This window comes from Macrosteles quadrilineatus, unplaced genomic scaffold (genome assembly GCF_028750875.1).
Source record: "Macrosteles quadrilineatus isolate MER2022 unplaced genomic scaffold, UCM_ALF_1.0 Scaffold_2__2_contigs__length_208266976, whole genome shotgun sequence".
Classification (NCBI taxonomy): Eukaryota; Metazoa; Arthropoda; class Insecta; order Hemiptera; family Cicadellidae; genus Macrosteles; species Macrosteles quadrilineatus.
Window position 1 is genome coordinate 186,279,933 of NW_026542595.1, and position 21,189 is coordinate 186,301,121.

General features: G+C 32.4%; 3 protein-coding genes across 3 annotated transcripts; all 3 read right to left on the bottom strand.

Moving 5' to 3' along the window:
* Positions 1-10,210: 10,210 nt before the first annotated feature.
* LOC128985374 (peptidoglycan-recognition protein 2-like) lies at positions 10,211-11,681 on the bottom strand. Its single transcript, XM_054404811.1, has 3 exons — positions 11,512-11,681; positions 10,848-10,966; positions 10,211-10,425 (listed from the first exon to the last, which is right to left on the bottom strand). Exons 1-3 carry the CDS (start codon positions 11,637-11,639, stop codon positions 10,313-10,315), a joined length of 360 nt encoding a protein of 119 aa, XP_054260786.1. The 5' UTR covers positions 11,640-11,681; the 3' UTR covers positions 10,211-10,312.
* Positions 11,682-13,473: 1,792 nt separating this feature from the next.
* LOC128983974 (peptidoglycan-recognition protein SC2-like) lies at positions 13,474-16,310 on the bottom strand. Its single transcript, XM_054403256.1, has 4 exons — positions 16,206-16,310; positions 15,192-15,514; positions 14,414-14,541; positions 13,474-13,693 (listed from the first exon to the last, which is right to left on the bottom strand). Exons 2-4 carry the CDS (start codon positions 15,503-15,505, stop codon positions 13,563-13,565), a joined length of 573 nt encoding a protein of 190 aa, XP_054259231.1. The 5' UTR covers positions 15,506-15,514; positions 16,206-16,310; the 3' UTR covers positions 13,474-13,562.
* A 1,339-nt stretch (positions 16,311-17,649) lies between these two features.
* On the bottom strand, positions 17,650-20,407 carry LOC128988121 (peptidoglycan-recognition protein 2-like). The gene is made up of 4 exons (XM_054409338.1): positions 20,258-20,407; positions 19,536-19,699; positions 18,620-18,750; positions 17,650-17,830 (listed from the first exon to the last, which is right to left on the bottom strand). Exons 1-4 carry the CDS (start codon positions 20,300-20,302, stop codon positions 17,724-17,726), a joined length of 447 nt encoding a protein of 148 aa, XP_054265313.1. The 5' UTR covers positions 20,303-20,407; the 3' UTR covers positions 17,650-17,723.
* Positions 20,408-21,189: the final 782 nt, after the last annotated feature.

Here is a 21,189-nt window from a genome sequence, read left to right on the forward strand (position 1 = left end):
TTTTAGAGGTGTACCAACCTTGAATGTGGAATATTCACTTTCGTTTTCTTTACTTTAACTCTGTCATATCATTTGGCATTTGCCTATGTGTTGGCTAATATACTATATAAAATAATGCAGTCTCCCAAACTGGACGAATAAAACAAAGAAATGTATGTAAGTTTGATCAATAACTCAGAAATAAAGGGGAAAATGTTTCCAAACAAAAGAAGTGAAGTGAAAATATCTAAAGCCTTAAGAATGAGATTGTTTAATGCATAAACAAAATAAATTGTGTTGGATCAGTAATATTTAACTCATTTTGCCAAAACGCCACCGATCAACAAATAAAAAATTTTAGGTCTGGCGACATGTCTACTTTACAAACCTATATAAATAAACCAAGCTAGACGCGACGGCCATCACTAGCAATAAATGCCAGGAGCGGGAGAGGTTTATGTGGACATTGCTACAGAATAGTCCCCGGGGCACTCACTACACCGGGCCTTTACAACTGCTTAAAGATTCAGTGTAAAAAACTGAGTCTCACCATGCAAGAATTAATGTTAGGAATTAATCATAAAACCCACCTAAGATAGTATAGGTTTCACAAACATGACACAGTAAAAAAATCGAAGGTTTTAAATGAAAATCGACCCGCCATAGAAAACTAGGGTGACTAATCAAATTTCCATTTAAATATTTCCTCAAACTTGTCAGTTAACTTGGTTACAAGGGAAAACACATGTTTTTGGTAAAATGCCATTCGAATAGTATGATATAAATAGATTTGCCAAATTCGATCAAAACATATTTATATACAAGCAAAGTACGACAATTGAATTTTTCCATAAAATAGCACGGGAGTTGTATATGTACAGCGTTTTGGAGCCTTTGATACGTAACCTACAAGTACTGTACGCTTCAATATCCAAAATTATTTGTTTTTTAAGCTATACACGATGACAATTGGGCATGTGTATGTTTATATTCCTAAGTAGGATGTTCTGATTTAAGCAATTAGTAACAGACACCAATCTTTCAATGACATCTGATCCTATTTGGAAATTCTATGGAGGAAATTGGATAATTGACCAAATCCCACTCTCAATGCTACACAAGATTAGTGTATGAGTTCATGAGTAACAATTTTTACGTAAACAAGTTTTAGTTCAAAACAGCTATAACCGGTTAGTCAAACTGTACTAAAGATAGCCATGACCACTAACAATGAGAACACATTTTCACACGTATAAGAGACGGTATACACTTTAAAGAATGCAGAAATAAAATAGACAGTGGCCTTATTTTCTTAAACTTTAGAACAATGAAGTGCTAACGTGACATGATGCTATAACAATAACACTTTCTGTCAGAGCGAGAATGTTTGAGGACATAACTCTCTGAATAGTTTCTTGGCTCTCGTTTCTCTCTGGAAACTATTCAGAGAGTTTAAGGGATCCTTTACATTGTTACGTTATTTAAAACCTTTACAAATTTCCACAATCATTTATAACAAACTCAACTGTATCGGATTTCCCCAAAATTCCCACTATTTGTTTACGTAAGCCTGGAAAAACATTTGTAGCTTTATGAATGAGTTTTTGAACACCAAATTTTCGTTTTCATGCTTTAAATAAATCTCCTCAATGCGCAAAAGGTCTACTTTAAAGGGTTGTAATTAAGTTGTTTTATAGATTCAATTATTAAAATAATGAAAGAAATGTATACATTACTTTTGTAGTGTAAATCAATATGAAATTCCTACGACTCTCCATAAAAATAAACAACTTACTGGCATTGGTATTACTCTCTTTCAATTCAAATACGGTATTTGTGGATCTCAACACACTATTATGCACCGTAAACCCTTATAAAGTACAAGGATAGGAAAGCCAGTAAAGTGTATTACGAGTGTTTTTCAATTTGTCGAGTTGAATATATTATCATATACAATAGTTGCAAGATATGTTGGTGAACGTTAGCATATTCACAGCGTAGGCCTGTTGTCACTAGGCCAACAGAGCGGCGCCTCGCTTGTCTCATAGATCACTCGTTGCTCCGAACAGAGAAATGAACATATGGTTTGAGAAAGATCTGTTTATGCAGACATACAACTGTTTCCTTTTCGCAAGAAGAGAGCAGAAAATGTATATCAATCGTCTGTGTAACAGTAATGTAATCAATTTTAAACGTTTTAAAAATTATTTTTCACCAAATATACGTGTAGGCTATCTTTTATTGAACTAAACTGCAAAGTAAATGGCATTGCTTTTGATTACTTAAAAATGAAGGATAAAAAAGATTATCTTAACACCAAACATGTTTATATTTAGAGTTCCGACCCCTTTCGTATGACTATGATGTCAATATGCGTACAATCAATCACCTTGCCAATAAAAGAGTCTCTGCAAAAGTAGGCTACATTAAGAAGACACTCGTACTAACTTAGATGCAATCCAAATTTTTTTACTTAACTGAGACATTTAACTATTTAACACTGATAGTGCTAAGGTGATTTTAAACAACAAAAAGGGTATTTTAAACAGTTTCTATCCACAAAACATGAATAAATTGATCTTAAACTGCAGCTTAGTTCTAAACTAATATATTTGGAAATGTTTTACCTATATATTTTCATGAACATTGAACATTCTCGGTACAAACGGACGCTTGGACAACCAGCTAGGCGCCACATAAAGGGCAGTAAAGCTGTCTGTACAGGTGGGCGCGTCTGTCAACGTTCAGTTTATGGCCTATTTACACCCAATTACCGACTCCCACCTAGCGAAGGGTGTTTCATTACTTGACTTCTGACATGCATTCAATTTAAATATACATAATTCAAAACGGCAGTGCAATTATTGTTCGATACAGTATTGAGCTCGAATGAAGTCCACATTGCACATGGGGTTAAGAATAACAAAGCATTCTTGTATTGCTTCGACTTATGTTAAGCATTACATAAATACTTAGTAATGTAGACTCCAGGGATCCACGAGTTGCATAACGCTATAACTTTATCGTTTATTATTAATCAAATTTTGGCAAACAATCGGTTATAATTAATGAAGTTATGTGGAATAAAAATAAAATTTGAAAAAGTAGAATCAATGCACACTGGTATAAACTAAATCACTACTAACGTATTTTTTCGAAATCCTAACAGTAATTTGCCTTAAAAATTAAAATTTTCAATAAATTTTCATTACAATACAAATCCATTAGTAAATTTAAACCCAACTATGACCGTATGGTAAGGATAGGTTTATGATGTACGTAGGTAGTACAGATTGCGTTTCGTAGTAAATTGAGACGGCCAGGAACAAGCTTATTCGTGTGTCAAGACAATGTTTAAGAAGGTCGTTTAACCACTTGTCATCAAGTCCGATTTCCAATTATGAAAAAGAAGCATTTATTTCTCAGGTACAAAATCCAACCTTTTTCTTAACGAAACAAGAGGATTAGTTTTCCACATTTCCCTCTCGAACTGTTATCAATTCACGTGAAGACGTCAACTTCCTTCTCTTCTTCTGTTCCTGTTGCGATAAGTCTGGTCAGATGAAGGTATCGTTTCGCACACCATGTCAGCTGACAGGTGTTAGCATCTGGACTATTCTAGGAAGACAGAATCATTTCAATCATCCGCTCTACCAGTTCCTCATGTTGCATTGTCTTTGATCTACAGTTTGGACCTAACGTTGGGAATGTTTGAATCACTCGGGTTGCACCTGTTTGTAAACGCCCTTTTAGATTTCAACAGCTGTAAAGTTTTTCAAGCTACAAAATGAGTTTGGTCTAGAACTCTACAGTCTACAGTAGAGCATTATTATGAAGATGGAAAATTAAATTTTCATACAGGGGTTTAAATGCATACCTGTAACCGTTATGCGTAATAGATTTAGGAGGGAAATGAATCCGACCCCAAAACTATTATAAGAACAAATACGATAGCTTATTACTGTACAATATAAAATATTGTATGCATAGCCTAAAAAACCCCAGAAAACTTTTGCAAAAGAAATTGCCCTAGTCATATATAATTTATGTCCCCGTTTCTTTCATCGTTAGTTAGAATAGTACGTATACTTTAGACCTTACCACTTTAGACCTTAGCACAAAACAGAGCAGTATACTAATTGATTAATTCAATGGAGAGACGAACAATAGTGAAATGTGTGACAATTACTGCATATTCGTTCATTATACACTATACTCAAAGAGGTTGCAGTGGAATAATAAAAACACGATTTGATTACAAACAACCTAACCATCTCTCACTGCAGTCGGCTGCTTTGACATTTCCGCTGTCTGACAGAACTATTTATGAATCACTAATTGAATGAATGAACTCTGCTTGGGTCCGAGCCAGGCCGGGGTTGTAGTGGGGGAGGGGAGAGGAATCTGTAATTAGATTTGTAATCACAAGGTGGAAATATATAATGACGAGTGTCAATCTATCTCACCTAGGTTTACTATAATATTGCCTAAATCTATAATATTATAAAGTGAGGATGGTTTTTGTTGTGTATATTTGTTTGTTGTTGAACGAAAACACTAATGTAGATCATGAATGCCAACTGCCGAGAACTCTTGGATGTAGAAAATCTTTTTGCTTGGACACTTCCTTTAGTTACTTTTCACTATATTTGACCTACTGTACTTCTTCAATCCAACAATATTTTACAACTTGATTTCCTTTTAAACATAACAATCATATTTCTAACAATTTGATCTTCACCGAGACAAGTTAGATCTTTTACAGTGGATTTTCCAAATAAGTTTGTTACAAGAATATTAAAAATTGGAATGTGATTTTGAGTAGTTTTTCACCAGACTTGACTAGTCTCATTTAAATTATTAGAAGGTGATTCATAAAAAATGTAACAAAATGAAAGCATTTGGTAAAAAAAATCCCCCTAATTCACTCAAAATATGACTTAAAACATTTACTTTGTGTTGAATAGAATATTCATGTTTTGCTAACTAAGCCTAAATACTAAAATACAACCATTTTATATTACTCCCCCTGTAGCAGCAAATTTAGGTACTTGCTAAACCTATTGTTATTAAAATGATTTGATTGAAAATCCTATCAGGCAAATGGAAATTCGCTTAGTCCGCAGGTTTACATAAAATGTGTTTGTAAATACTGTACTAAAATAAATATTGTTACATCCCTTCCTGGTTTATACTATACAATATACAAACTAGTCAAACTTACTTCCTTTGTAGAAGAAATAAACAAATCTACTAAGTCTTTTTGCCTGTAAGCACCCACTCCTCGAGAAATGTATTGATGACTACGTGATCTTAATTGGCCTAACCACACTCGCAACAAATGTCGGACACGTTTAATCAGTATTATTCAGTCCGCGGCCACCCATGCAGCCTGGGCGGGGAGACACTAAATGAGAGCGGTGGGCTTCAGATTTGTGTCATAGTGTGTCCAACCAATGTCTCGCATAATGGTGATAAATGCATAGTTCACATTATAAATATCGTTAGCGTCGCACGGCGTTAGTGTGTGAAATCACAGCTTCATCTGTGTTTATAACCCAACTTGTATGAATGTTTAATGCTACTATAAGAGGCCAAAATTTGAATTTTGTTATGGAAAATAAGTTTTATTTCACGTTATGTGCTATTTACTTGAGCTGAACCATAGATTTGCATACTAAAGTAGTTGAATATGACATAAATAGATAATAACGAACTTAAAAACAGATTAAGAAAATTACACAGGTATTTTGCCCGTAACGGTTCTTTATTTTATATCAAACAACAGGTTCTTCAATTAATTAAGAGGGCTGAGAATTCTTATAAATGATATTTTTTTTTCTTTGTTAAAATTCTTTTTTTTTATGAAACTTTGATCGACCGCTTAAATAAACATATATTGTAGGGATTTGTGAACCAGCAACATCTGAACATGGGAAGAGGGGTTTAGAGAGGGTGCTAAAACAATCATCTGCTTTCAACAATTAAGTATTTTTTATAATAAAAACCCATTATTGAGTTTTAATGAAAAAAAAAAAAACGGTGTCAGCATTCTGACACATATTTTCTCCTATAAGCTCATCAAACACCTTTATCATGGGTAAGCGGTGAGAATTAATATGATATTTTATAGTTAAAAATCACAAAAGTTTCAATAATTTTGAACCGTAATTGTTACAGCAATTAAACAATTAATGACAGTGTTGTACTATTTTTTTTTAATTATAAGGACCATAACATATTAATTTAGATCAAAACCAGCTTTTCTCCATAAGTCCGATTTTTTACGTTATTTTATGATTTTTTATGGTAAAATAACATAAATTACAATAACTTTTAAACCGTACTTTTAACGGAAATGGGATTTATACCATTTTGTTCACAATTTAAAGGACTATGACATACTATTTTTTTTTTTTTTATCGTTCGGGGCATTTTCGACAAAATCCGATTTTTCTTGAGTAACCGTTAAGATTTACTTTTTACAATATGTATAAATAGAAAAGCAATAAAGGAACTGAAAATCGCCTTATTATTTCCGAGTTACAAGTAAAGTAGGTTACTGTTAATGTGAAAATATTCGCATGCAAACTGAAATTGAGTTTTGTAGATTATGTGACAAAGAATTAACATGTTCATGAGAAAAACAGGAAATATTCCGAGAATAATGTAAACAATAACGTCGTACTAGTCCGAGTCAGCGATGTCTACTTTAACGTGTCGTAACACTTCGGCCCAAGTAACACTTCGGCCCAGTAACATTTCGGCCCGAAACCCTCAGATGTGGCCTACGGTCCAACTCTCTACCTGCCCACTAGTAACACTTCGTCCCAACAAAATATTTGACAGGTTAGGTTAGGTTGCGTTAGCTATTACCGTAGTACTCATGGCAACACCTGGACCCGGGACCGATGTAATTTTTCGTTTTGAGTCCCTAGAGGCCAAAAACACCATCCGTTCAAATTCATATATATGTAAGTGTATAAGACATTTTGGGGACTTGACTTTTTAGGGTCTCAAGAATTTATACGAAAATACACTATTGCAATATTTTGAGGACTTGGTTTATTAATTTAGTTAGTTTTTTAGTATTAGTCATTGTTTCTGTAAGTATTCTCTATGTTCGTACCCCAATGCGATATACAGGGTGATTTGCTGTTTGGTTAGGTTAGGTTAGGTTAGGTTAGGTTAGGTTAGGTTAGGTAAGATTCCACCGATTCTCCGTCATGTGAGGTCAGAGGATGCAAGGGGTGACGGTTGGGCGACATTCCACCAGAGGGTGGTTGCAAAGTATACAGGTCATGTACCTCTTACTACCTGAACTGCGTTCCTCAACCCTTGTCAATTTTTCGTCGGGCCGAAATGTTACTCCATTAGCTTATTTAATCATCTGTAAAAGCGAGTGGGACGAAGTGTTACTGTTTTTCTAAGAAATTTGAGTTTGGCCGAAATGTTACTGGGCCGAAGTGTTACTACATCTACTTTAATTGAGTGATATACTCATCCTAAACTGTGACGAATCCTTCCAGCCTACGGTTAATTAATACGTCATTAATAGGCTGGTTATACATGTCACAAGGGTGATCTACTGCCTCTGTTAAAGAACAATTGAGAATATGGGGGCTTATGGCTTGGGGTCATGAGGAGGAATGTTTACTGTTTAGTGAATATTTTGTCATTATTGTATGCAATTGGATAACGTATCAAACTAAACTATGACATTCGTCCTCAAGTAATTGAAACCATTGTCCGTATTCAAATAAATGTGAAGTGCATGGTTGGTATTTTATCAATATTTCTTTTTGTAAACCAGCTGAATCAGCTTTTGTGGACAAGAGTACCGTCCTCCAAATTCAAAAGTGAAAATATATAATGCTGTTAATATTTTACAATGGTTCAGGTAACGACTAAACAAACAAGTTTTGGGAATCTGGTTTTATAAGAGTTTTTAAAGTAGTTTTACGAGAAATTCCTTAGACATTGATTGAGGAAACCCACGAATATTAGCAATCAATCTATTGATTGAAAATTTGAAGTGCCGTAATCAAAGCCACAGCCAACTATTACTATTTTCAACAAACTTGTTCAGTAATTGCAGTGTATAGCAGTAAGTACTCGGATAGGTACAATCCTGTTAGCCATTGCAGATGTGGTTTTTTGCATTATACCCCTTTCAATTTATTCCGTTTTATTGTATACATTTTAGGAATATAACAAAGGGTTTTTACAGAAAATAAAAAAAAACCTTCGAAAAGATAGATAATATAATAACATTTATTTCCCCTTTATTTAAAACCTTTTTATAAGCTTGGACCACTAAAATATCAAAATTACGATTTAAGCTTTCTTAACTGTGTTGTTCTGAAACTTCTACCAAACCCCCAGGAGAGAAAAACTCACTTTCTACACGACACGCCTCAAATGCTCTCTGGGATGGACCAAGTTGAATGATCCAGTGCTGATAAAGGCCCAAAGATAAATTGGTTTTGTGGACAGAAACAAAGTTGTGAGAAGGTTATGACAAGTTTGCTGCGACGAGTGACAACTTTTAACAATCAAACTCCGATACGAGTTGACCAACTTACTTTGTTACACGGGAATATTTCTATTCTTCGCACTTTTCTGTGTGAGTGTTTTATTTTAGGTATTTTCTAAGATCATGATTGATTTAATGTAGTTATTATGAGTGATAGAGTAACAATATGTGTGAGGGGTGTGGTACTTTTTGTTCATAGTTAATTTTTCTATCTAAAATATTAACTAAAACCCTAAGGAAGCGTCAATCAACTACCAGCGGTCACAGCAATTTATGGACAATTTATAGCAATTTATGGAGAGAATCTTTAAATATTAGATAAGTTGGTTTACCATGTAAAACTGCCTTATTATATTTGGATAAAAGTAAACCTAAATGATTAAACGTATCTTAACCCAGCAACTAGATTTAATCTCGAAGTTAATATAGACTACCGTACGTTAAAATAAAAATTATTGAGTTGTTGAAAGTACTACGATTTCTAAAACTACTTTTGATTTCGGATTTTTTTTACAGAATTAAAAAAATTGTCATTGATGCAACTATACTTTGAAAAGTACTAACCCAGTCCATTATTGGTTAACAATGGTAGTTCAACTATACATGGTTAAGTACAAACTTATGGTGGTGTATTGGATTTCAGTTACCAGTAACTAAATTCTAGACTTTACCTTCCATACAGTAGCTTATGAACACAGCGGTGAAAAATTTAAGTAGTACATCATTAAATAGAATTCCTGACCGGATATCTAAGACAATTAAGTAGGCAGCTGAATATGAGCCCACTGTAATATGAGAACATTAAGTCATCGTGGTGAGGGCCCTCTTAACTGGTTGATATCATTTTAATAGAGACATCAAGGGGTTAGAATGGATTCGTCTCGAGACCAGCATACATATTACTAGTGTTCCTGATGGAGGAAGTGGACAGTTGAAATATGTACTAATTGAGGAACAAATAATGACACGTTGTCATACACAATCGAAGTGAGTAGGCGAGTATGAGTATGAGCAGTTATGTAATCAATGTATAAGCGAAAAAGAGTAAAAGCAAAAAGTAACATTTTAATTTTAATTTAAACAGAAAGATAAATGATCGTGCATTTCGATTTTTTATGTGCATTGATTTTGTGGCAATGATAACGAATAGGTTTATGAAAGTAGCTAAAGTGGTTTAAAATCAACCATAATTAAATCGTGTAAAGAATCTTTAGCTTTTTTGTTTTTCTATATTAGTACGAATAAAATTCTTGTTCATTTCCAATGCATAGCTAAATACATATGCTGTCTTATTGTACATTATCTCACTTTCAGTGTACACTGTATTATTTAACATAACTCATTAAAATGATAACATTTCTCGTTGTAAATTATTTCGTTAAATATCCAATGATTGTTTCCAACAAACTATGTTTTTATATTAAAATACTAAATATGAGAACTTCTAACTGATAACATAAAGAGTTTAAAAATAAAATGTCAGGTTCTTTGGTCACTAAAATATTTTTATTTTGAAAACGTCTTCTCCATTATGTAGGCCTACTTGATAGCAGAAATGCTGAAACTTGAAAGCTTTGACCCTCTTAAGACCGACATGCATAATGATTTACTTGCTGATTTTTTTATTAGAACAAACGGGCGAAAATATAAATTTGAGTAAAAATGACGTAGGAAAATAAATAAATACAACGCTAAAACTATCTCTACTTAAGTAACCCATTGATTACTTTGATTAGTAATTATAAGTATATCAACATTTCTTGGTCACTCATAACATGTAGCACAGGAACATTAATTTTAGTATCCTACTTCAAAATAGTCCTTGTAATTCGGGTTTATCTTCCCCTCTTTGACGTACAATCGACAAAACTCTGTAAGTATTTCTTCGAACATTTCTGGCATTTCTTCAACTGAAAGAAGATAAGACATAAATAACACTGGAATAAGACTGAATTGAAACATAAATGTTTCAAATTGCCGATTCAATGAATTATTAGTACGAGTTATATTTCATATATGTATTAAATGAGTACCTATTGTATTTACTTCTACGTAACTAACTATATTTATAAGCTGGACATTTTGAAAAATCTCTTATAGAACGGAATTAATTTTAATAGTCTGACAAAGCTAAAACTAAAACCTGTCAATTTTAATAAAGCCTGAACAGATATAATATTTTTTTTTCATTCCAACGGCAATACTTTAATTTACATTTAGATACACCAGGTATTACTAACAGCTACATGACAAAACAAACAAACAATAGAAAAATAATTGCAAGAAATTAGCGGATTAACTTTTTTGTAAACACTGGTATATGAATACTTACCAGCCCAATTTCCTATAAACCCAACGACAAGAGAGTTCGGTACATAGTCAGACGTTGGCGACACTTTCTTTGCAAATCCCCGACCTTCGTAGACGTTTCCATCTCCTCCGATGAGAAAACTGGAATTTAGATGTATGTAAAATAAACTACCACAAAACTTAGGGATTTTCATATGTTAGGTAAAAAACTATTATTAGTTTGTATTATAGAGAGCGTGCTTGTCTGCGGTCTCCATAGTCCCGGGCTGAACTCCCTCCAACCACTGATGAATTTCATCTAAGATATATTGACGCAATCCCTAGCCTAGCTTATAGAACATGTTAAATACAATCCCACAATCCTGATCCTTGTAAAAAGTGTATATAATATGAATTTTAAATTATAATTCCACTCTTTTTACACTTTAATATTATTTAGATTTTTATTAAACATGCTAACATACAACTATATTTTGATAGGTGTCTGATAATTAGGCCTAGGTATTTAAAGATATTGTACACGCTATAATGCCATTAGCAAATCCCTCCATATTCAATCCCTCTAAATACTTCAAAATAAGTAAGTTTTTCACCTTACAATTAGTTTGAATGTGAATAACCTGTAGTTAAATGCATGATGTTATTGCACTAATACCTTAACTGTCTTCAGCGGCCTGATCCCTTACTTGTAATTTATATCTGGCATCTTTTTTTGGTAGATGTCAACGATTTGGATCTCTTGCATTCTCCTTATACATTCGGATTTGGTGGTGCAGGGTTTGGTGTGTGTTCCATGAACCGCTAACACCTTCATGATAGGGTTCCATAGTTCTGTTCTCGCTTTGCTCTCAAGAGCTCCCCACTCAAACCTCGTCACCTCACCAAACGTCATCTAAGTGTGGACACAGATGATAAAGTTGCATCGGCTTCAAATCAAATCAAATCATTTTATTGGGCCAAATTAACAATTATACAGTTTGCATTAGCCAGGTCAATACAATTATGCTATACTATACATCAATTACTAATTCTAATATTTACAATAATTACAAATTAGAGCTTTCAAAACATTTCAGGCTTAATACTGTTATTAGCACTAATATCAATGACGATTGAGTGTTCTTTATTCCAAAAAAGAAGGGAAATGTTTAAATTTACAAAAGAAAACGAGGCAATCGGAAGTAAAGAATTTGGGTAAATAGAAATATGATGAAGCAAAATTGATGTGAATAAGAGAGAAGAAAAAATGATGAATTAAAAATGGAAAGAACATATAAGGGGAAGACCATTGAATGTTCAAAAAAAGAAGTGGAAATGATCCAAAGATTCTCAAACTTTGGAAGCCAATGAAGAAGATTCATAGGATCTAAATAGTTGGATGCAGTTTTTGGTGAGGTTAAATATATTCTTTAATATACATTGTTGGGAGTTTAAAAGTAAGTAATTAAATAAAAAATGAGAGAGCGGGTAAGAATGAGGCCTATAGTTTAACCTTATTTACCTACTAAATGATCAATAACATGTTTCATAAAACCAAGTTCACTTGAAACTAATCGATTAGTTTTTACATTAGACTCCCGTTGGTTCAAACGTTAAGAATTGGACGTTTACATAGTAAATAGAAAGATTTCTTTCACTTAAACACATTTATATAATCTCTAATAGTTACTAATTAGGTGTTTGTTGGACTGTAATCCAACTTAATGCTACTAAAAAGCACGTTTTGACATATTCTTTGCGACATAATTTTTCACCATATAAAAATTCAAATAAAACATTTACTATTGTGATTTTATTTCTCTTATGTGCGAAATTAAACGTGCAACGCACGCAAGTCTTGATATACAATGTGTTCATTGTTTAAGTAAACAATCGACTATTCTATTTTTTACCTCCACAGACAACACAATTCACTCACCTTGATAGCGTTTGTGTAACGTTACTTTTATCCCCTTAGTTTAAAGCACTACTAAACAAAACTTCTCATTATAAAATGGCTTGTGATAATAGTATCTCTAATATTATATATTAATTCTAACACGGATAAAAGTTGATAAGGGTGTGAAGATTATTGTTAAAAGATTCAAGCAGTTCACAACCGATCAGATATAAAAAAAAATAGTATGACTCTTATTTTACTTTAGATTACAAGTTGTTTGAAAAAAAAACACTTTGTTATGATATAGTTTTCAAAGTAAACTTTTACAATTTTATGATCATTTAAGTGTTATGCATTTTTGTTAAGTTTTTCGAAAATATTGTTTATTTTACACAGAGATAAGAGTATTTATAAAGGTTTTCCTTTGAAAACTTCCTTTCTTAATTAAACCAATGATTGTTGCTGTGGGGTTAGGCCTATCTTTTGTACACAAACTAATGCAAACAAATCTTAAAACATTATATTATGCATGTTTTCTTTTACTTTAGCAGGTAAGTTGTTACCTGCGTTTTAGAACATTTAGAAAACAGATATCACCCCAATATAGGCTATCTTGTTATTCGTGCAATTCTTTGGCCCTAAATGTCATGTTTGTTTACTGTACACTATGCTCTTAACAGCAAAGCATTGCTGATAAGAGTGCAAGGAGCTTAAGAAAAAATGTTAAGGTTTACTAAATTGCGTTTTATTTTAGTCTACAAACCCATAAATGCAGTTTACTGTCTTGTTTCAAACTAAAACATTTGGTACAACCAGAGCTCTTCTAATTCCGTTAAAATTATACAGTTTAAGTTAAAATCACAGTTTACAACTTTGTTTTATCCTCCAGAATTCTCCATTAAATATTTCTTTTACAATATATCCATCTTCTACAGACTTCTTTATAAATAGATCAAGTGTTTTCTTTATTCTGCGGGGAAGCGTTAGTCCTGAAATATTTTTGTAAAAGTATTAGTTTTGTAATTCAGTACAAAGAAAACTATACTGATACAATTGTGTATAATTAAACTGTTATCGTTTTAGATTATTTAGAATAGGTATTAGAATTGACTTAATTCACTATAATTTATTTTGCAAAGTTTTTGTAAAAAGTATTATGCTCAGTTACCCTTCTAGTAATTTTTGTAAACATGAAAATTTTCCAAAATGCAAAGCATATTTCCTGACAACCTGACTCAAAAGTCTCGAATTCTTTCTAAAAAAGTTGAATACAACTAACTATTCATATTACTTAAAATATTTTGGGGAAAACTATCTGTGTACAATAATGCAACACCATATACAAGTAAAACAATTTACCTACAAAACCAAACGTTGTCATAGAGTTATGAATGATTTTCTGTTAAAGTATGACTTTGTTCACCATTATATTGTAAACTTTATTTATTACTAAAATCATTTATAAAGAGCGGGATTTTTAACCTTGAATTTGCTTGTCCGCTATGTCTTAACCATCCTGTGCATGGAACGCACTAAGCAAAGCAGGGGTGTGCTGATTCATACTGATCTAATAGTAAGTGGTGTCAATAGAACACGAGTCTCACACGTTGTTGCATTGATTTCCCACCACGGGCTCATTATATATTTTTACTATTTCATTTCTCCTCTCTCATGGAGCATCTAACCAACATTTTCTTTGCTGTACTCACTGTTGTATCTGCCGATACAGCCAATGGCGAGGGTGTTCCCAGTCTCCAGAGAATGGTGAGGAAGTCTGATGATCTTCTTGGTCCAGCCTAGACCTTCGTAAACATTTCCATCTCCTGCTATTACGAAACTAAAAAAATCATCGATCATGTTAAAATTTATTCGATCACATTCATTCTTAAATTTACTATTTTTAGGTATATTATAGCTTAACTCCGTCTAAAGGTTAAGGCCATTCCTCCCCAGCAAAAGTCATTGAAATTTTCAGACATTATTGTTCTGGTAAGAATAATAGTAGTAGGGAATGTATATGGATCTGGGTGGTTTTAATTCCTAGACTGAGGTGATCAATATAACCATTAAATCTTTTACTGAGGATTTGACACCGATCTACTGTAAGGCTAAGAATGTATATCAAATTGGCTCCTGATATTAAATGTATTCTATGCATCAGAAATATTAATTTCTGTAAGCCAGATCCTAAGGTGGTTTTACACAAAATGTATTTTTCCACCGTTACGTTTACTGTCAGTCGTTACTTGTAATAAATAAATGCTCTAGACATGTTTAACATTACAAGGGAAGTTACGAGTAATCAGTAATATATGGTCAATTGCATAAAAAAACATCAGACATAATGCATAAATCAAATAAAAAATCGTAATATTACAAAAACATCATAAAGCATGTGCATGCCAACTCAAGCAAAATTGTAAAATCTTATTACTGATCTTGACACTTATACAATTGTTGAAATTTACAAAAAAAGTCTAAACTAACTTGAGGTTTATGTCAGGCCACCCCAGATGTAAATGTCTCCTCTGTATTCCGAAGACAATTTTCTTGCAGGTCTTGGTCACCGTACATCGGTCCATGTTCAGGTCATAGATCACCCGTAGTTTCCTGACCGGGGTGTGCAGCGGACGATGGGCAAACCCGGGCTTCGCCCCCCACTGTTCCCGTGTAAAAAACTTCCACTGTTTCGTGAACATGTTACGAGGATCATCATCAGGGTCTATGATCTTATTATCGTCTTCTGAATCGTACTTTCTATAACTCGGAATCTTATCGTACGCTTTCTTCTTTTTCGGCATCCTGCTGGACTGTGAAAAGACGTAGTGGTGTATTATTATAAGATTCTGAGGTATTTTCTTAATTCGTAGAACGGTTTCCCAACTGACCAAAAATATAATTTTTTTAACTTGACATCTTGTTTTTGTATTTTAATAACATCTTTTTATAGTACACATATCATTAAAACAGATTCAACTTTTGACTTATTAAACTAGAAGTTAAAACTAATCTAGTATTTACTTTTTGTAATGAGCGATGAAGTAATTTAGATCAAATTAGATCAAACCTAGAAGTTTTATGTAAGATATTAAAACGCAATTAACAAAATACGTTGTGATTGAGATAAACTACCTCCAGATAAAATATAATTAAAGATTTTTACCCCTAAATGTATGAGTAAACATACCGTGTACAAGTACAAATTCAACTTAATTTACAGTTAATATGCTCAAATCTTCAAGTACTAATAAACAAATGGTCTAAAAAAACATATAAGCTAAAGAATAACAGTAGAGTAAGACGAAACAACACTTTTGTAACCAAAGCAACCTATCATACGAAGTGATAATGCACAACGTGCATGATTTCATAAGCTACAAATATAATATTTGATGTTAACATCAACACTGTATCTCTATTTTTAAGAACTTTGCTGGACATAAAAAAAACTTGAAAACTCAAATATAACATTTACAGTAGATGATTAAAATATTTACTTACTTTAAATCACTTTCCCGCTAGTAAAAAAAGCTGCAAATCACTCCTTAAAAGTTTTCAATCCTTACAAACCCGTGTATGACTCACAGTCTATTTAGAGTATGCAACAATATGTAACAATGGAAGGAGACTAACAATATCGGCAACACTAACCTTATTCTGATTAAAGATTATTTATGTAAAGTCGTTAGTTGATTTTCTAATGGAGATAAGGGCTTCAATAGATAACGAGTGTTTACAAATTAATATTTAGTAAAAGACTACATTGATAAATTCGTGGTGGTTACTAGGGTGTCCCGGAACTCTCTACCAATATTTTAGGGCATTGCTCCTGGGTGGGAAGCATACCTAAATATGATATTTAAATTGTCCTGAAGTGCTTAGTTATTGACACAGCCGCCATTTTGTTTTTTTCAGTTATTAATTTTTTTCTAAAGAATGGTTAAACATACAAAATGGAAACTTTGCACAAGCATTTATGACAACTAGACAAAGCTACAAAAAAATATGAAGTTTTTTAAACAATTCATTAAACAAAATAGCGGACATTTAAATTTTTTGTAAAATCAACGGTTTTCAAGTTATTTAAGAAACAAAATTTTTAATGTCCGCAATTTTGTTTTATGAATTTGAAAAATCTTCATAGTTTTTTGGTAGCTTTGTCTAGTTCTCATAAATGTTTGTGCAAAGTTTCCATTTCGTATGTTTAGCTATTCTTTAGAAAAAAAAATATAACTGAAAAAACTAAATTGCGGCTGTGTGAGTAACTAAGGACTCCAGGACAATTTAAATATGATATTTAGGTATGTTTCTTACCCAGGAGCAATGCCCTAAAATATTGGTAGAGAGTTCCGGGACACCCTGTATATACCTTATTTTTTTTAGAAGAAAGTGATTGAGGTAAATACAAGCCCTTTTAACTTTTATTTTTTTTAACAATTTATACATTGTGTCATCTTTTATATTTTCTATTTGTAAATTTAACAATTTCACAACAAAAATAAAAGCTTTATGGTTTTAAAAGCAGAGTTAAACAGATTAAAATTAAGGGTTTGAAGTATTTTTTTCAAATATCGTAGTTACTATCATTATTTTTATTTACTTATTATTAGCAACTTAAACTTTTATTCATTGAATGGACATGATTTATTATTTAAAAACAGCAATTAGTATCTCAAGTAAGCTAATTTTTTGTTCAAATGCTGTAGCTAGCTGTAACTAGTGTATTAAAAAAATGGAAAGGGTGTCTGATACACTGTACGAGTATACTATACAATTAAAGAATAAATTAATTGTATATCATTTCATTTTTAATGTAAAACTCAGCAATGATATTTTTTAACAATTGTTTTTACGGTAAAAAATATAATTTTTAAAATTGATCTTTTGAGTTTTGAAGATGTACTAAAAATTAGTATGAAAAATAAACTCATTATTGGTGCACGAAAACAGTTTTAATAAAAAATATAAGTATAGTAGCGAGTAGTAAACGTATAGTGTTAAAGAATCATTAATGGAATGTTACATTTTTATTTCAATGTGTTTTTCTTTACTGAGTTTCCCTTCTTCTGCAAAATGGACGATAAACTCATGAAATGCTTGGAACACCACGTTTGATGGTGGATTAGCTGAAACAAAAATAACAAAAAATTATACTTAAAATTTTCAATTATCTTAGAAGGAGCATTACTATACAGATATTCTAATGAATATAACTTCAAACGATTACAGTCCGGCAAAATTATATCTCAAGTATTTGCAACTGGATCTGTATCTGCAACTGTAATTCTAACAGCAACTGCAAATGTAACCGTAACTACAACTCCAACTGAAACTTCAAATGTATCTGTAACTGCAACTGCAACTTAAACTGAAAATATAACTGTAACTGCAACTGAATATGTAACAGTAACCGCAACTTCAACTGAATATGATACCGTAACTACAACTGCAACTGTAATAGAAACAATTTCTGGAATTGAAACTTTTACTGCAATTGTTAGGGTAACTGGAACTGCAATTGAATCAGACTCTAACTATAACAGCAGCTGTCAAACTATGACTATATTGCAGATTACGTTTTAAGAAAGCAGTATAGATCATCAAAATGTATTGAAGGTGTTAATTTGACCTGTATATATTTCATGGTTGGTAATATTTTTTAATATTATATTAGGGATTATACACCTTAAAGTGGGGCTTTATACATGTCTCACTTCCAATTTATTTAGGTAAAATTATTTTTACTTATCTTTGTAAACACATTTTGCTGAAACTCAAAGAAACACTTGGACCCTTAATAGTTTTTGATTAGGTATAACCTTTAGACACTAGTATTGTGCCCAACCTACTGTACTAGAATGCTTGTGGTCAAGTTGTCAAACAAAACTAGTATTAATAATATCAGCATTACTTACCTATTATATCGCCTCCGACGAAGCCTATGACAAGATTATTGCAGATATTAGTTTGCCAATTTTGATGTTGTTGGACCTTTCTCTTCCATCCTCGCCCTTCATAGACGTTGCCGTCCCCACCGATCACAAAACTACAAGAAACAATAAATTACGAAACACATGGTTTTATTCGATTTTGTTTGTTCATATCAAAATATGTTTGAGACATAAAATTGATTTGTTTTATAAGTTACTTTTAAATATATAAATATATAAGTATATAACGTAATAAGTTACGTTTAACGTATGGTTTTGAATATACAATTCCCGGCATTAACAAATGCAGCAACATTTTTCCTCAGACCACCGACTCACGGATAATTATAGGAGATTCAGTATGACTACACGGTCTTATTTTTTGCGGACTTTTAGAAATTTTGGAACTATTTGAATAAGAAAGAAAGAAGGTTGAATAGTATAATCATTTTAAATACATTTTTGATGGTTCTGTTTCCGTAAAAAACTAATTACGTTTTATAAGTCACCAGTTACAGCCAAGTAGCCACTTACTTTAAGTTTAGGTCATTGGTTATTAACCTATATTTTTGGTTACTCCTTAATTTTAATAAGTCTCTTCTCTTTCTGGGATGAACCGTAATCGGTTTACGGTAATTTCCTTAGGTGATGGGGCTTATTAATTTGGCAAAGTTTCGACCACAGCCAGTACATCAGATTTCATGAAAATATTTGCTACAACGCAATGTACGTGGTTGAGTCAGATGGGGTAGGTCAGAAGAATACAAATGATTTACTTAATAAACTGAAACATTAGGCCAAACTTTCTGTACGCGCGTGGCGAACCAACCGTTCGCACAGACGCTTTGGCCTAACTGTACTGACTCGCGGACTAATATAATGTACTACAATTCTCACCCACTTGAAGTTAATGTCTTGCAGGTTGTCCTGTTGTATGTGGACCTTCTGTATCTCCTGGACTGTTTCTCCGCATTCTCCTCTGGTGTAGCAGTGATCAGATTCTGTGTCAGAGACTATTTGAACAACTTCTACAGGACTCTGAAGTTCCTCGCAGTCGTATTCTACCTAGACAAGTGAGATTGAAAAGTTGTCTCTATAAGACTTATTTCTTACATCTATAAAGTCAAGTGCATAAGTGGGTTTATAAATAATTAGGATAACATAAAAATGTGAAAATCAACAATCTCTTAATGAGAGCTATGAAATGAAGCACTTATAATGCTCTCTTCATTACGGTAAATAAGTTTAATAATAGTGATCATTCACGATTGGACTAAGCAGTAATATTCAGACTTTATGGCTCTTAAAGTTTGCTTACATTAATTAATCTAAAAGTAATTTTGCAGAATAGATTTACACATTTTAAATTTAAATAATGTTACTATGAAATAAAAATAAACATGTCCAATAAATCACACCCTATACACAGTGAAACTAGATTCAAATGCGATCTTGGCTTAAAAATTTGACGTATAGGTATAGCCTACGGCATCTTAAATTTATCAACAGTTGACCAAACATAATATATGCTTATGTTTAGCTGCAGGAATAACTTAATTTTGATTTTAATTTTCCAAAAGCGTCTTTAAACAAAAAAATTTAATATTATAATTCTGTACTTACCTCCTGTGCACCCCAATCTGCCCTAGTAATCAGCTGGAATGGCATTACTACAATTATAATTCAGCCATAACTCAAGTTTAGTGTGATTTCTAAAAGTGTTTAATTGAAAGACAAATTAAACCTGGCTATCACTGAATACAATATTTACATGTACAATAACTGTGTGCTAACCCACGAATCTAGTTTGATGAAATGCATAAATAGCTCACATGTTTAGTATTTACCACACTAGACAACCGAGGAGGTTTTACATTTATGTTGTGTTACTACAAACTTCATTCATATAAGAAAAACAATAACAAAGATGATGTAGGCTTGATATTGTTGACGTACATTAGGGATATCTAGTTGATAAGTAGTTGTTACACATAACTTTTAACAATTAATATAAGTTACTTAAATGTATCATTTCCGTGTTTGATCGCATTCATTGGATTAGTGCTTCATTTTTCTACGCGAATTGTAATGATAAATTTTAAACACATGGTCAAAATCCACTCAAAGTCATGAACGTATCTAATAAAAATCATTAACTGAAAATATGAAAATTCCTGTAAAACTTTTTATTTCAAACATTATGTCCTCCTAATTTTCAGGGAATTTCCTCATCACAAAGAAATTGTGAAATATTTAACCATTTAGCCTGTCAGTCGAAGGCCTCAGACAAATGCTAACGATAGGCTTCGTCTAGCAGCAAATTATTATGCAGCGAGTAATGCCTATTGGTTGAGTCATAGGTCGGGGTCGTAGAACTTTTGCTTGAAGCATTATTTTATGCAATTCTACCATGGTAGATTATCTGATATTTAAAGGCAACGTGTCTATTTAAATTGATTCATAATAGCTTCGCCAAGTTATAGCTTAAATCTCGTCAGCGTTCGTCAACAAAAGCTTTTACACCAGCCAGTGTTGCCACTTATAAACAACGAAAC